Source organism: Thermobia domestica, chromosome 1, assembly GCF_964235325.1.
Source record: "Thermobia domestica chromosome 1, izTheDome1.hap1.1, whole genome shotgun sequence".
NCBI lineage: Eukaryota > Metazoa > Arthropoda > Insecta > Zygentoma > Lepismatidae > Thermobia > Thermobia domestica.
The window spans coordinates 63,015,719-63,031,731 of NC_137454.1; the positions used below are offsets into that span (position 1 = coordinate 63,015,719).

Genomic DNA, 16,013 nt, shown 5'->3' on the forward strand with positions numbered 1-16,013 from the left:
TTTTCGACATCTGATGAATAGGAGCTATTGGTGAGAAATTTTTCTTATTTTGCGCGTTTGTCCATACTTTTACTTGGCATTTTTTGTTAAATATTTTCTTAAAAATTGTTAGCAAATATTTTTTTCATTTTTTACTACATAAAAAATAAATATTTTAAAGGTTTTTAGCACATAAAAATCCGAGCCCTGATCATTATTAATAAAAGATCAAACCAGTGAGTCGCGATATCGCTGGGGTTCAAAATAAAGTGTGTCGTCAGTCATAAAGGTTGGGGAGTCTCTGGACTAATGGGTAACTTCACTGGTGATATAATAAGAAGAATCGTTACGACTATATTTGTAAATCTCGTACTATCCATGTATAGTAGAACTGCCAATGTTTTCAGTAACAATGAACTCACGTCCACACAATGAATCCGCTAAAACATTTTGATAATGCACACACGACATTTCAGATTTTACTTCTGAAATTGATGGTAAACCTGATCTTTCGTCAATTAAGAACAAAATTTCTACTTTTTAAGGCGTTTCAACTTCTCAGAACACACGAGAAAGAAGTTACCCGCAAAGATCATTTGGAAAGCTCATCTATTTATCATAAACGAGCATTTTGTTCTTCAATTTCATCTTATTTTACAGTAAATGTGGTAAATTAGAACACAAACCTACTATCAGAATGGACCAGATCAAGTCAAATAGGTATAGAAAAAAATCTACTTTTATTGAATTTAACAGATGTTAAAATTCACGTCAAAGTAAGAAACCAGTTTTTATCATTCTTTATTTTGTCCAAAAAAGTTCCTAGCCCGAGTTACAGGCCGCCAATGGAGCCTCGGACGTTGTTTCTCACGTACGAATTTCACCAAATAATAAAATGCTCGATCTCTGGTATTTTGGTTCAAGGTATTTTGTTGCTTTCTGTTTTATTTGAAAGTTAATAACTCACCGATTCAAATTATATCCTCTATCTAAAAATGTGTGTCCAAGTTCTCGTGCTGTAGCCTTTTGACTTTTTCTTTCAAAGATGTCTCTGGGCAACAAAATGAGGGTTGCTGATGTGTAAGACTTCACTGTCTGGTAAAATCCTCGGCATTTTGAATTACAGCTGTACTTGGGCTGAAAAGATTATTTTCTGGCGTGCTGCTTCAGAAGGCTTCCTAGACCATCACTTCTGCACTGTTGTTGCAATTTCTTCAAATGTTGGTGTGGTACTGCTTTCACTGACTATTTCCCAAGTTAGTCAACAAAGGTATCAATGGTAACAATTTTCTTAAGGAGTTTACTGTTGCATATGTAACCTCAGAACAGTCATCTGCTATGATTTCCATACCAAGTGTCTGTAAGGCGAGTCTCACCTTTCTAGGACATTCACCACATTACTGAAACAAACAGGTCTCTCGCTGTACATAACAGACTACTAATGACTTCAACCACGGTGCCATATATCACGCCTTAAAATAAATTCTCCCCCTCCCCCCCCCCCCAAAAAAAAAAAAGGAAATTCTTCAAAGTTATCACGCAAAGTTCAAACCTGACACAATACACACATATATTTACATTGTGCATAGAATTTTGATCTAATGTGGAAATACTGAATGTTCCTTCTTATATATGGCGCAGATTTTGTTAATACTGTGGGTCATGTATTTTTTCACTTTCACCACGTTTTCTCCTGCAATTATTATAGAGATAGTGTCTTGTTTTATTGGCGTTCTGGCGACGAGAACAATCCCATTTATCTTCCACATAAAATGACTGCAATCTGAACATGTGTTTCATTCACAGGATTACCATAATAGGGATGCTGTTTTCCGAACACTTTTTGCAGACATTACATTTCTTGTTTTGTCTTCCATGTATTTTGTTGCAGATGGGATGTGGTGCAAAATTTGTACCTGTGAAGAGACACTGAGATAATTGTTAGAATTTGCATCTTTTCATTGTAGGATTAACACGATTCAACAGCTGGATTGAGATTCGATATACATTCTACGCAGGTTACACGAATTTCTCTTGGTTCATTTTCTTCTGAAGATGGAATTTCTACTTTGAAGAGATTGGTCAGTTTTGATTTGGTGTACTCACCCACAACTGCAATAATTTCGCTTCGGAACACACAAAGCAATCACTGGATACATCTTAACTTTGGACCAGTCTTCAAATGAGCACTGTTATTCCCAATCTAAAGTAAGATTTTTTTTGTTAGTTTTATATATCACTCTTTTATGGGTATCTAAATAGTCAGCACACTTCACTCCCCTGTGGCTCTAGTCAGGAGACATTTCAAACTCAGTCCTGTACACGAAACACCTTATAAGCATCGATCAGCAGGATCCTCACAAAAGCTTATAGATATTGTTGGACCATAACTTTGGTAAGCTGCTCTCTTTGTTTGTCTATTGGCACTAATTGTGCCTGTTGAGAATTTATATATGCTCCTTTTTATATGCCAGGCCAAACGCATAGAATTATCTTGATAGTTCCAGAATGTTCTAGAATAATTTGGATTGTTCCACATTGTTGTAGAAGGTCTGTTACATTCTGGAATACTCTGAATGGTTCCATATTGTTCCAGAAGACCTTTCTTTCATGATTTGGAAGGTTCTATGTACAGAATATTCAGAAGAATAAAAACATTTAATCAGTTCCAAATTTGTCTAATTTAACGTTTTTATTCCATCATATTGAGCACATTCGTCCGAGAGTGGACATTTTATAAAACTACGATGAAAAACTACATAACCAAAGTGGCGTGTTCTCCTTTTCAGGATATGTAGCACCCTTAGAGGTACAACTTCTCAGAACTTTTGGGATTAGAGATTCTGAGACAAAATATAAATAAATAACTATATATTTGGTCTAGGAATTAATTCGTGCGGGTGGACAAGAGATGGCGCAACGAACGGAGCGTCCCACAGTTCCGTGTATCCACACATGTGTTGCAAACCCCTGTCATCGCGTATCGTTCGTAGTATAGGGCAGTGGATTAAAGCGTCAACAACACCACTTTGTAGTTAAGTGAACATGGCGCAATTTGTGCCTGATAAAGTGTTTTTGCGGGCTGTCCTGCTGCATTACTTTAACATGCAGAAAAGTGCGACTGAAAGTCATCGTATTTTGGTGGAAGTGTATGGTGACCATGCTCTAGCTGAGCGAACGTCTCAGAAGTGGTTTGCACGGTTTAGAAGTGGTGATTTCGGCTTGGCAGACCAAGAGCGAGCTGGACAGCCAAAAACATTTCAAGACGAAGAATTGACAGCATTGCTCGAGCAGGATTCGTGTCAAACGCAGGAACAACTTGCAGCAGCATTAGGCGTTGATCAAACAACAGTCTCCAAACGCTTGAAAGCCATGGGAATGATTCAAAAGATGTCACATTGGGTTCCACATGAATTGAAAGACAGAGACGTTGAAAGACGAAAAACCATTTGCTGCTTCAACGACAGAGCAGAAAGGGGTTTCTGCATCGAATTATTACGGGTGATGAGAAGTGGATCCATTACGAGAACCCTAAACGAAAAAAGGCCTGGGTGAAACCAGGTGAACCAGGTCCATCACAACCAAAACGAGATATTCACTGTGCAAAGGTTATGCTGTGCATATGGTGGGATATGAAAGGTGTGGTGTACTATGAGCTGCTGCAACTGGGTGAAACTATGAATGGAGAACGTTATCGACGACAATTAATGCGTTTGAAGCAAGCTCTGGCCAGAACACGACCAGAATGGGAGAACAGACATGATAAACTTATTGTTCAACATGATAACGCTCGCCCACATGTCGCAAAACCGGTCAAAACCTATTTAGAAAATGTCGGATGGGAAGTCTTACCCCACCCGCCGTATTCACCAGACGTTGCTCCTTCGGACTACTACTTGTTCGATTGCATGAACAACGATTTGATTGGACAGCGGTTTACTTCTTCAGAAGATATCGAAACATGGGTCTCTGACTGGATCGCTTCCAAGGATGAGTACTTCTTTCGCCACGGAATCCGTACATTGCCTGACAGATGGGCGAAAGTGGTAGCTAGCGATGGACAATATTTTTCTTAAGGTATTTATGTATTTTGTGTCTGTACTACAGCTTCAATGTGTGCGTACCAACCGCACGAATTAATTCCTAGACCAAATACTACAATTAAGATATTAGTCACGGAAGTTGAAACATGAACATTGTTTATAAAAACTGTTCAACTCAAAAGTGGATGTTCTCAGAATATGTATGGTACTGACCAATAGTAACAAAATTTTTTAGGATTGGCATTTTGTGTATATATATACAGATTACAGCACGAGAACTTGGAAAAAAAAATACAGATAAGGATGCCAGTTGATTCAATAAAATTATCTTTCAAACAAAGCAAAAAACATTATATCTTGAGCCCCGTTCAAGATAGAGCATTTTAATATTTAGCCGGAAACTGAACATGAGAAATGGCGGCTTGTGTCTCGGACCAAATTTTTTTTTTTTTTTTGACAAAACAAATAATACGGTTTTGTTACTTTGTCCCGAATTTTAACATCTGTTAAATTCAGTAACATCTGAGACTATCAAGGCAACTCCCCTTGCCTAAATTGATTTGGATTATGCCTATTAGTTTCAAAAGTATTATTTTTAGAATGAACTCAATGGCAAGAAACACAAAACAATGGTTTTACTACAGCATGTCATTGTATCCCCTATTAACCTAGCAATATCAGAGAATTGCGCGGTTTTGATGGTATTTGACGAACAAACCTATTTCTACACTTATATTTAAAATGTTTCACTAGATCTTTACTACTGCTAAAGGATATAATAACATACGAAAAATAATTTTAAAACATAAATTCGTTAATTATGCCGTATCATATGTACAGTACCCAATCACCGTATATAATTGTTGACTTTAATCCGAAATGTGTTATGCGAAATGGGTACACGTTCTATTCAACTATGCATTTTAATACGAGAATTTCCCAGACTTCACATATGAATGTTCGGGTAGTTTTATTTATACTTCTTTCTCGGTCGTGTGATCATCATAAAACGCAATTCCGCAGGTCGTGAGATAAGCCTACAATGCAAACATTTAAACGATAACACTGTGCTATATACTTAAAATTCTTAAAATATTTGTTATGCAAGGTGTCTGTCTACATAGTAAGTACGTGTGCTGACTGGTATCTCCCTTTTTTCTTCTGGTAGTTTTGATATTGATGTACACTCATGTCCAAAATGATTGTCACATATCTATAACTGTCTTCTTGTAAGAATATAATCTGATAATGATTTTTCAGGGACGTTTTTAATACTGATATAATGTGTATAATCGGGAAATGTATATTTGTGGTAAAATTCAAAGGAAAAGAATTATAAATACGAAAATTAGAATGAGTAAAAACAGTATGTTGCTAAACTGACAAAAGAGTTTTATTTTCTTATTTACTGCTCTTTTGACATAAAATTTTCCACATACATGCCTTTGTCAATTATACACATACTAACATTGTAAGAAATACCGGACGAAATGAAATGAAATCTTTAAGTTTTACGTCCCACGGTTATGCCGATTAGGCTAAAGGAGACGGTGATTATGAGAGATGAGTGAAATGGTGGAATGAAGAAAGTGGGAGGAAACGGGAGAACCCCGAGAAAACCCACGAGCACGAAATACCGGACGAATCGGTTACCAAATTATATTCCTACAACAACATATTTATACACATGCGACAATAATTTTGGACATGAGTGTACATATACTGAATTTTAAGGAATGGTATATTATTTAAAAAGTAATAACACATCAATAACATAAAACGCTAATACGCGGTTGCCAATTCCATTATTACTTTTAGTTCAAATTCAACATTAAAGGTCTCCAAAACTGCAAAATGTCTCAAATGTGTCAATCATATTTTAATTTCTATACTCTGTCACTACGTATGCCTTTGAATTACGTGAATTTAACCTCACTTTTATATATCGCAACTGGTTTTAAAACGAGATTTAAGATATAATACATCAATCTACATTAAGCACTTGGAATCTTTAAGTTTTACGTCCCCGCTTATGACGACTAAGCTGAAGATGGTGATGAAAATGAATGAAAGATGGAATGAAGTAGGAGAAAACGCCACGCACACGGTGTTTGTTCACCACAAAACTCATCTGGCGCGAGCTGGGATCAAACCAAGGATCCCATGCACCAGAGGTGAACGCTCTACCACTGAGCCACCGCGCCCTACATTACGCATTTCAGTTCAATCTAATTTGTTTAATAATGAATTTCTATCCAATAAATTCTGTTTATGAAGTGAAATTATCATTAAACTAATGAAACCACTTTATTTTTCTCTTTGACATATAGACACTTCGTAAGTGAAAACACACTACAATTTGTAAGTATTGAAACACAACCATAACAATTGTTTACGCTTCACCAATTCAGAAAAAAATTATATACAACTTATGAACTACACTTAGCGATTACCTGCGACTTCTACTGCGTTTGCCTGAGGTGTCCTCCTGAAGATATAATAAACAACACATTTTGTAAATTAATTGTTATGTTTATGCAGGTAAAAAAAAAAAAAAAAAAAAAAAAATGGTAACTTTTAGTTCACCGTAATTACTACTGCTAATAAGATTTAGTAGGACTTACCTCATCTATTTCGAAGTTTTGTAGATGATCAGAGTACTTCGGCATTTCTTTCCCTAATGTTTCTTTCAAAACGTTCGGTTCAGCACCTTCTATTTTGCCTATTGTAGCAGAGGCGTTGCCAGAATACCTGTTTTGCCCTTGAGGTAAACATGGCTTCTCTTGCATCGAACTAGTGGTAGTAACGGCTAATTCAGGACTTGAATGAGATTTGGTCACATTACCGTTGGTAGTGCTACAGCAATTTGCTGCTGCAACAGCTTGACTGGGTACATGGGAAGAACCTTTCTCACTTGACGTCATCTTGCGGGGTAATTTCTGAAAATGGCTCTTATTGTTATCCCCATTGGCTGGACCATTAGCTGCCATCTTCCCTGCACTTATTGCTCGGTCTGAGGCACTTGACTGGGTCCACCCTGGAGATCCTGACCTGCTTGGAGAAGAAGACTGACATGGTGAGGCATATGGGGAGGACTGCTGACTAGCGAGTGGTGAAAGGTAAGGTGACGATTGACACTCTTGTTGCACAACACCAAACTCACTGGTGTCAACCGAACACCTGACTCCATCAATAGGAATTACAGTATTATAGAAGTGTGGAGCAAAATTCACTTCTTGCAATTTGCCCATCGGGTGAGTATGCATGTTGCATAGATTATTTATGGGCACAGGATGAGCAAGAGGATGTATTCCAGGGTGGAAAGGAGATGAAACTGAACAGGTAAGATTGTTCCCGTTCCAAGAGCCATGGGAAAACGGAAGATGCATATAACTTGTGGTTGATGAGTCAGGAGCAACGCCAACTCCCAGCTGTGGTCCTCGGCCTTTGATGCCATCTGCTGAAGAGAAAATAAAGAGGTGTAACTACATTTTTACTATTAATTCATTTTTACAACGGTTACTGTGCAGTTCATCAAGACTCGATTTTCATACCCTTTAATTTCAGCAATTATTATCGGAAGGTGATAACTGTGTTATATTGAACGTCGATTCTTCTCTGATGGGACATTGTTTTTCTTTAAATTTGAATTTTGAAAAAAAAAAAAAAAAAAATGTTAATCATCTCTACTCAGATACATAAATAACCATGTACTTATTCTTATGAACGGTAAAGTGCGAAGTAATTTCAACACTTCTCTCTTTCAAACAATATATACATTTTATTGTTTTAGAAACTTTCTTGCAAGTCAGTGTCGCAAAATATGTTGCGGGTACATACACAAAACCTTTGGAACAAAGATGAGGGGGTTCTTATTTACTTTTTCTTCCTTTCTTTTTATTTATTTATTTATTTATTTAATGATTGTACACCATTAACATATCAGATGATGATGGCTCTATTTCGAGATGTGGGCGTAAGGATAAGACACGTTGCATTTCCTAGAAAAGAACTGAAAACCATGCAACTATACGGAAACATATATTTACTCTATGTATTTAACGGACTACTGTTAAGCCCCGAATGATAGCAGTAGGCTGTTTCTAGATGATGATTGCATATGCTCATGAGGCACCAGTAGAATTTATTGATCTATGTTTCATTTTCTTATACATTCTCCAGACTTTGTAATATTAACATTTCAACTGTTTCCACATCCAACATTAAAACTATAATGGACAAAAGTAATAAAGTGAAATCCGAACCACTACTCTGCAAGGAATCTCTTTCTTATGTTTGAGGGTAGGCTCATTACACGTGAATTTTATAGCAAAATCCTTTGATTTACTTTCAGCATTTAAACGTTACTGATTTCTTAAATTATGCGAACTATTACATAACAATAAATAGATAAATTTTGAGACGAGGTGAAAAGTAAAACTAAAATATGGGAGCTGATAATTTGCTCACAGCTTTCCCAGTTTACCATTCTATCCTAAATTTAAGAAAGGAACAACTGAACTGAACTTATGAGTCATTGCTGATTGTATCCTTTTGTTCTTTACTTTATTCATTACGTTAGTGTGTAAATGCATTTTGTAAAGTGGCGATGGAATATTTATACAAGGTGATGCACAAAATGGTCCAATACTTATTTTACAAATAAAATGACAAATATAAAGGACAGAATACCGTTTTTTATCATCATCATCATCTTCTTCTTCTTCTTCTTCTTCATGTAAAACACTATTTCAGGTATTAGTTACTAACAGTTCCGTTAGAGTGCTAATGACTCTTAAAAGAAGTGAACTCCTTAAAGGAGCTTGCTAATATAGGTTTTTAGATTTATTTCCACGAAGCAAAAAGTGTTAATTCTTTTCATTTCAAGGAGAAACGAACACCTTCGGATAAAACAAGTCAAACACTGTATAATGCCCCACTATCGTTGGTCATACAGTCTGTATAATTGTTTCTCGTTTTGTTCTTCACTGTTCTAATTACGATACTTGTTATAACGTTTATTATCTTATGTCTTGTTTATTAATAAGATGTATCAAAATCAACCTGGATCGACATGCAGTAGATGCAGAAAATATATGTGACCTGGAAGTCTGATCTGAAACATAATGATTTAAAATATATTTTAAAACCAAAATACGTCGAAATATAATGTAGTTTTCATTTTAACTAAAAACAAGTGTGTAATAAACGATCATAAACATTAAAGTTACGGGAAACTTGGACTCTAACCTTCTGAAAAAGGATTCCAAAACTATTAATAATAAACTATATTTCAAATTACGATAAGCAAGTCAATAGTAAAGAACGAAAACTTACAATAAGGTAAACATATATTTTCATTCCTTGCCTAATCAGTAATTTGGTTTTACGATGTGCTGAATAGTGCTAATATGAAATCCTAGGTCAATCCATCTCAGGGTTAGATCCTTTATATAACTATCTAGTTAATACAGTATGAACTGCATCGAAATGTAATTTCTGGTCACGTACAAACAAATTTTTGTTTTCTGATTCCTTAACATAAATGCAAGAACGTCCACGTCAAAATGTCCATACCAATCGCAGTTCATTCAATGTTCAAAAAACTTCATGAAATATTAAGCAAACTTAATTATTTGTTATTTTACACATCAATCTTTATCTTATCTACATTATGCATGATACGTAGCTTATAATCATTTGTCAAATACACGGAGGATACAATCTAATACCGTACGATTTGTATATACGCAGTATCCAACTACTTTTGGATTCGTATATACAAGCCTTATTATACAGCGAAACGAATCGTCGAGTTCAACTGTTATTATGTTTAAAAACATGCAACGTTAATAAGTGAGTAAGACATAAATGGTATGCATACTGCTACGAGTAATTATAATATGCAACTTCTGACAGTAAGGTTCGGTGAATGATCCCGTGAATAGAAGGTAGATACAAAACGAATGAAACTTACCTTACTGTCCTTCGAAGTAAGTTCCCCTCCCGCTATGCAACGCTGAGCACGACTGTACATGTCCTGGAAACTTTTTTAGAAGTCGTCTTTTGGGATGGTGCTCAGGAGCCTCATCACGTTTCGTTGGATGTCTGGAATATCGTCAAATTTCTTTCGTTTTAACGCGAGTTTGAGGCGTGGGAACAGGAAGTCGGGAGGATTCCGATCTGGCGAGTATGGTGGATGATCAATTTGCACCACCCTCTTTTGGACTAGGAATTGTCTGACGATATTGGCTGTGTGAGGGCGAGCATTGTCGTGAACCAGAACCTTGTTCTTAGTACTGGGGTCGTACCCTTTGTACACATTTCATGAACGTCTCAAAATTTCAACGTACGTAGCAGCATTCAATATTGTTCTCTCAGGTAAAAATTCCTTGTGGATTATGCCATTACTGTCAAGAAAGGTGATAAGCATCGTTTTGATGCGTAATTTTTCTGCTTTGCCTTTTTTTTTTTTTTTTTCCGACGAGGTGATGCAGGAGAACGCCATTCCATGCTTTGGCGTTTTGTTTCCGGATCGTACCCTCACACATCAGGATTCATCCTCAGCATCAATACAGTTCAAGAAATTTGGATTTTCATCCACCATAGCGATAAAATCCTGTGAGGCAAGAACACGTGCGTGCTTCTGGTCATCAGTCAAGTAATGAGGCACGAGTCGACAACACGTTTTTCTTTTCCCTAAGTCGTTGGTGAGGATAAGTCTCGCAGATTCACGGCTAATGTTCAATTCCTCAGCAATCATTCGCACAGTTAATCGGCGATCATTCGTAATTAATGTCCTCACCTTTTCTATGTTTTCGTCTGTGCGAGAGCTTGACGGCTTTCCACTAGCGGGGTATCAAAAACATATCCCGCCCTTCTCGAAAACGGCCGAACCACTCGTAAACACACTTCAAGGACACTGCTTGATCTTCATAAACGTGTACAAGCATATCATGAGTTTCTTTCGGTACTTTGGCACGCTTAAAACAAAACTTCAAATTGATCCTTTCTTCGTTCATTTTACTGTTACCGTATCGGTTTGGTACCGGACACACTTGATATAACGCATCTCAAAGACCACAGACCACAGTTGACTCACAACTGAACAACGGTGGGTCCACAACGGCGGCACCTGTCGCTACTCGTGTGCAGTATTTCGTTGCTCCAGTGTAGCCAGGTCGAGCACAGCGACTTCATTAACCGAACTTGATTGTCAGAGGTTGTATATCACGAAATAGATAAAATAATTATATTGAAATAAATATTAAACTTTCGAATAAATTGAATTAAATTGATAATACGCTTCACTTGTAAACTCTATTTTCTGCTTATGATTAAAACCACGGCAAATTGTGTTCTGTCTTTCGTTCTTCTATTAGCCCAAGACATCGTTCACCTATACCGTGTAACCTAGGTATACAGAAGGTCAATTCATCTATGATGGTCAATTTTATAGAGCTGATGAGCACAACGTAGGAGAAGGAACCAGAAGTCAGTAGTCTGTGAATCCAGTAGTGAGTCATGTACAACGCTGTGTGGAAGTTGCTGTGGTGAACAACTATTATGTTTGTTAAAGTGACACCTTATTGGGAAGGGTACATATGTGCACTTTCCGATGCACAATTCAGTGCATCAGTGACTGTGAAAAATGTGCGCGGTAAGGGGTAACAATATCAACAGGCGTACAGTAGCAAGGGTAAGCCAGCGCTGTAAAAGCACCGGCCCTAAATATCAAGTCGTGAGAGTGAAAACGAAACGAGCATGTCCAACCAGGACAACACGCGTTGTGAGAAACATCAGGGTATCAGTTGTGAAGAAGAACCCACCCACCCAAAGCAACCTTGCCAGCTCATGTAGGATATCACAGGGTACAGTTTGTCGTATTATAAAGGAGAATTTGGGACTGAAAAAAACGTTATAAGGCGATGGGGCATAAGTTATCACCAAGACACATTCAAGAGAGATTCACGAACACAAGAAAGCTGTATGAACTGTACCTCTCATGTCACAAAGGACAGTGGGTTGTTACTCTGGATGAAGCCTGGATCTACTATGATAACACCAATAAGCCCAGGGCCATTTTTTTTTTCACCACATGATGCGAAAGGCCGCGGCGATTTTGTCCGTGGTTTTCGAAAGGCTTCATGGTGGTGGCAAGTTTCTGCGTCCGTGGGAAGTTGCCAATGCATCGCGTGGAGTCGAAGGCCAAGGTGAATGCAGCCTACTTTCAAACGAACATCATGGAACCCTTATACAAAACGCACATTCCACAGTTGTATGGCAGGGACACCCGGAAGGTGTGGATCCACATGGACAAAGCATCCAGTCACACTGCTCGCAGTTCTGTCGCATATTATCGGCGTATGGCCACGGAGACTGGTGTGTCTGTTATATCCTTCTCGACCATACCTGTGAAGTCACCAGATGCGTCGCCGATGGATTTCTGCGCCTTTGGCCTTCTGAAACAAGGCCTCGTGCGAAGGCGTCCCACCACCAAGCGGGGCTCTGGAAAGCTTGTCAAGCGGTGTGGTCTACTCACACACCTTCGACGCGCACTGCTTCAGTGGAAATTGCGTTGCCGTGCGATAGTCCAGGCTTGTGGCCACCACATCGAGAGCAACCGTTAGTGGAGGAAGGGAGTTGTGAGCACGTGAGCGCACAAACTTTGTCCATCTTAGGTGAATCGACCTTCTGTACAATTAGATATAAGGTCCAAAGTCCGATAAAATTAGCTTCAGCAACCATCGCCGATATTTCAATAATTACTGCAAGAAATTAAACTATTTTTGTTCCTTTAAAACTTCGTATTTCCTTAATATTTCTAATCGTCTTGACGAGTCTTTGGGGACTGTGAGCCGGACGTTACACCATCAACTCAAGTTGGAAAGAGTCATGAAAGATCGCGGTCATCTTCTCACGGATGCCCACCAAAAGGAACGAAAGTGAACGCCCGGAAGCTGTACGAACGGATGTACGTCGTAACGCTCGATGAAGCATGGATTTACCTTTCCGAATGCAGCAAACCGAAAGCCATCATGTACCGAGAGAAAGGCGCCAAAAACTTCAGAAGGTGGGTCCGTGTCTGTAAAGAATCCTTCCCAAAAGGGTTCATGGTCGTTACTGGCTACTGTTACCGAGGTAAACTGAAGATTCGTAGGGTGGTGAAGAACTGCAAAATAAATTCGCAGTATTTTCAGGAGCAGATCATGCGGCCGATCTACGAGCATGAGATTCCAATAATGTACGGAGATGACGCCAATCTGGTGCGCATTCACATGGACAAGGCCGCATCACGTACCTCACGATCGTCCCTCAAATTCTACAGGAAGATGGGGGAGGCAAGTGGTATACAGGTGATACCTTTCAATGAAGTACCTGTTAAATCTCCAGATGCAAGTCTTATGGACTATTGTGGACTTGGATTGCTGAAGCGGGCTTTGAGAAAACGGTGTGTGACAACTGTGAAAGGACTTTGGAAAGCTGTGCAAACGGAATAGGACAAGATATCCCTCCCAATTCTTCAGAGAAGTCTATTACAGTGGAAATTACGCTGTCGGGCTACTGTTAGGAACCAAGGGAAACACATCGAGCACTTACAGACCTGGCGCCATGGATTCTTCTAAATTTTTAGATAAGTCGAAATTGGCCAAATGTAGACTGAACAATCTCTGTATTTCTTCAAGATTGTCCACTTGACTAGTTTTGGATGAAGGCATTTTTTGAGTATAAAAATATAGGTGAAAGGGCACTGAAACATCTGACTCAATTCAGTACCACATATTTTTGTAAACTATCATTTCACCTCTTTGTTTTGAAAAGCAAATCTAGAGATCCAATGCTGATACTGATGAAAGGCTAGAAGTAGCAAATCTTGATCTATTTGGGAAAAGATTGTCCGAAACATAAATATGTATAATTTTCCCATGGCACCTAGATTCTGGCCTATACTGTATATCGTATGATTATAACAAATATAGATTGGTAATTGAATTGTCAATATTGCTACCTCTCTCTCAAATACTACTTCAACGCCGACACCAATATTTAAAAGCGTGGACTTGCCGTACAAATACAAAAGGGTTGGACAACTCTAAAGTAACCGGGAACCACTGCTTTACAGCATCAAAATTTCTGAATACACACAAACTCCATCAAATTTCTTTTACATAGTCAACAACTAATAATGTTGAACATTTTTGTCTTACCTTAGTGAAACTGAAGTTATTAGTAAAGGTTTGAAATTTGTAACACGGAAAGGTTAAGTTATTTCCCTTATGTATTGCAATAACTGATTGAACAGCAATTAAAATTCCGTTTCCTCAAAACGAGAAAGTGTAAAAAATAAATACAAAACCATTTCGTACATCACCTTGCAGTACCAATGAAAACCGCAATGCTCTGCACCTAACTCACTCACATCCTCTACTATTTTACACCTTGCTGTATACTGGTACATACTCAATATAGTCATCAGGTATTACCATGTTACCAAGTCCACAGCCAGTGACAGATAATAACTCTTTATGGTCTCGTATAGAGCCAAACAACTGATCGCATTTTTCTTTCTATCAATTCCTAGTGCTTACCTGAAGCCTGACTATCACGTGCAAGTGTGACTCCTCTTCCTTGAGTTGTTCCAGTACACTGGCTTGAAGCACTATCTCTTGCATACTGAGAGCCTGGAGATTCCACCTGTCTATCACCAGGAGAAGTGCATGGTACTCCCATCTAAACAAAGATAAATAAAATAAAATAAATATATATATTCACGTAAATAAATGCTTAAACAAAGCATTAAAGTTCACATCTTTCTTAATGTTTGGATGAAGGAATTCTTAAGATACTTATGAACTTAGTGTAATGAAACTATGACATGAGTTGAAAAAAAAGTTAGCTCAACATATTGCAAAAAGAAATATATATATATATATATACAGGGTTTGTATGATAAGTAATGAGACCAGGTCTGGAAACATTGTTTTATTGATCTGATCTGTACAGGGACTTAAAAGCTTTCGAAGTACTCTCCTCTTGCGTCGATGCACTTCTGCAATCGATGTTTCCACGCTGCAAACGCCCCCTGGAAGTCAGCAGCCGGCATGTCCTTTAGAAATGTGGTCACGGCTGCTTGGATGGCTGTGACGTCTGCAAAACGGGTTCCTTTCAAGCGTGGCTTCAGCTTCGGGAAGAGGAAGAAGTCGGCCGGGCTCACATCTGGGCTGTAGGGTGGTTGTGGAAGGACTTCCACCCCAATCCGGGTCAAAAAGGAGGTCACTAAGAAGGCGGTGTGGGCAGGGGCATTGTCGTGATGCAACTTCCACCGGCTAGCGATCGCCGGTCTTTTCCGCTTGACGCTCCTGTGCAGTCTCTCAAGGACTTGTTTGTAGAAGGCGGCGTTGACGGCTTGTCCTTGGGGTACAAACTCCTTGTGGACCACCCCCACATTGTCAAAAAAAACAATCAACATTGTTTTCACCTTTGACTTCGACATTCTGGCCTTCTTGGGGCGCGGGGACGCAGGAGTGTGCCACTCCGCGCTTTGACGTTTCGTTTCAGGGTCGTACTGGAACACCCACGACTCGTCACCTGTTATGACGTCATCTTCAAAGTTAGGGTCACTGTTCATGAGGTTCAACAGTTCCTGACAACAATCAACACGTCGTTGCTTTTGTTCGTCAGTCAACACTCGCGGCACCAGTTTCGCACAGATTTTTCTCATTCCCAATTGTTCCGTCACAATCTTGTGCACTGTTGTGTGGTTCATATCGAGTTCATCAGCAATCAATCTCAACGATAATCGACGGTCTGAGTTCAGGAGATCCCTCACTTTTGCCACAGTTTCGTCCGTAGTCACTGTTGTCGGGCGTCCAGCCCTCTCCAGATCCTCAACGCTTTCCCGGCCGTTCCGGAACGCACTGTGCCAACGAAACACCTGGGCTTTGGATAGGGCTTCCTCTTTGTAGGCCTCCGTGATGAGAGAAAGCGTCT

The 16,013-nt window shown here is 38.8% G+C and overlaps 1 protein-coding gene across 2 annotated transcripts in view; it reads right to left on the bottom strand.

Annotated features, from left to right (window-relative positions):
- Nucleotides 1–16,013, bottom strand: part of LOC145685484 (uncharacterized) — a 73,477-nt gene that overhangs the window by 30,523 nt on the left and 26,941 nt on the right. The window contains exons 2-3 of one of the 2 annotated variants that reach the window (XM_081757890.1): nt 14,612–14,753; nt 6,647–7,479 (exon numbers count right to left, since the gene is read on the bottom strand). In XM_081757890.1, the coding sequence (XP_081614016.1) occupies nt 6,647–7,479; nt 14,612–14,753 (975 nt within the window). Of the gene's footprint in view, nt 1–6,646; nt 7,483–14,611; nt 14,754–16,013 lie in introns of both variants that reach the window. The other variant, XM_081757884.1, reaches the window with a different exon arrangement.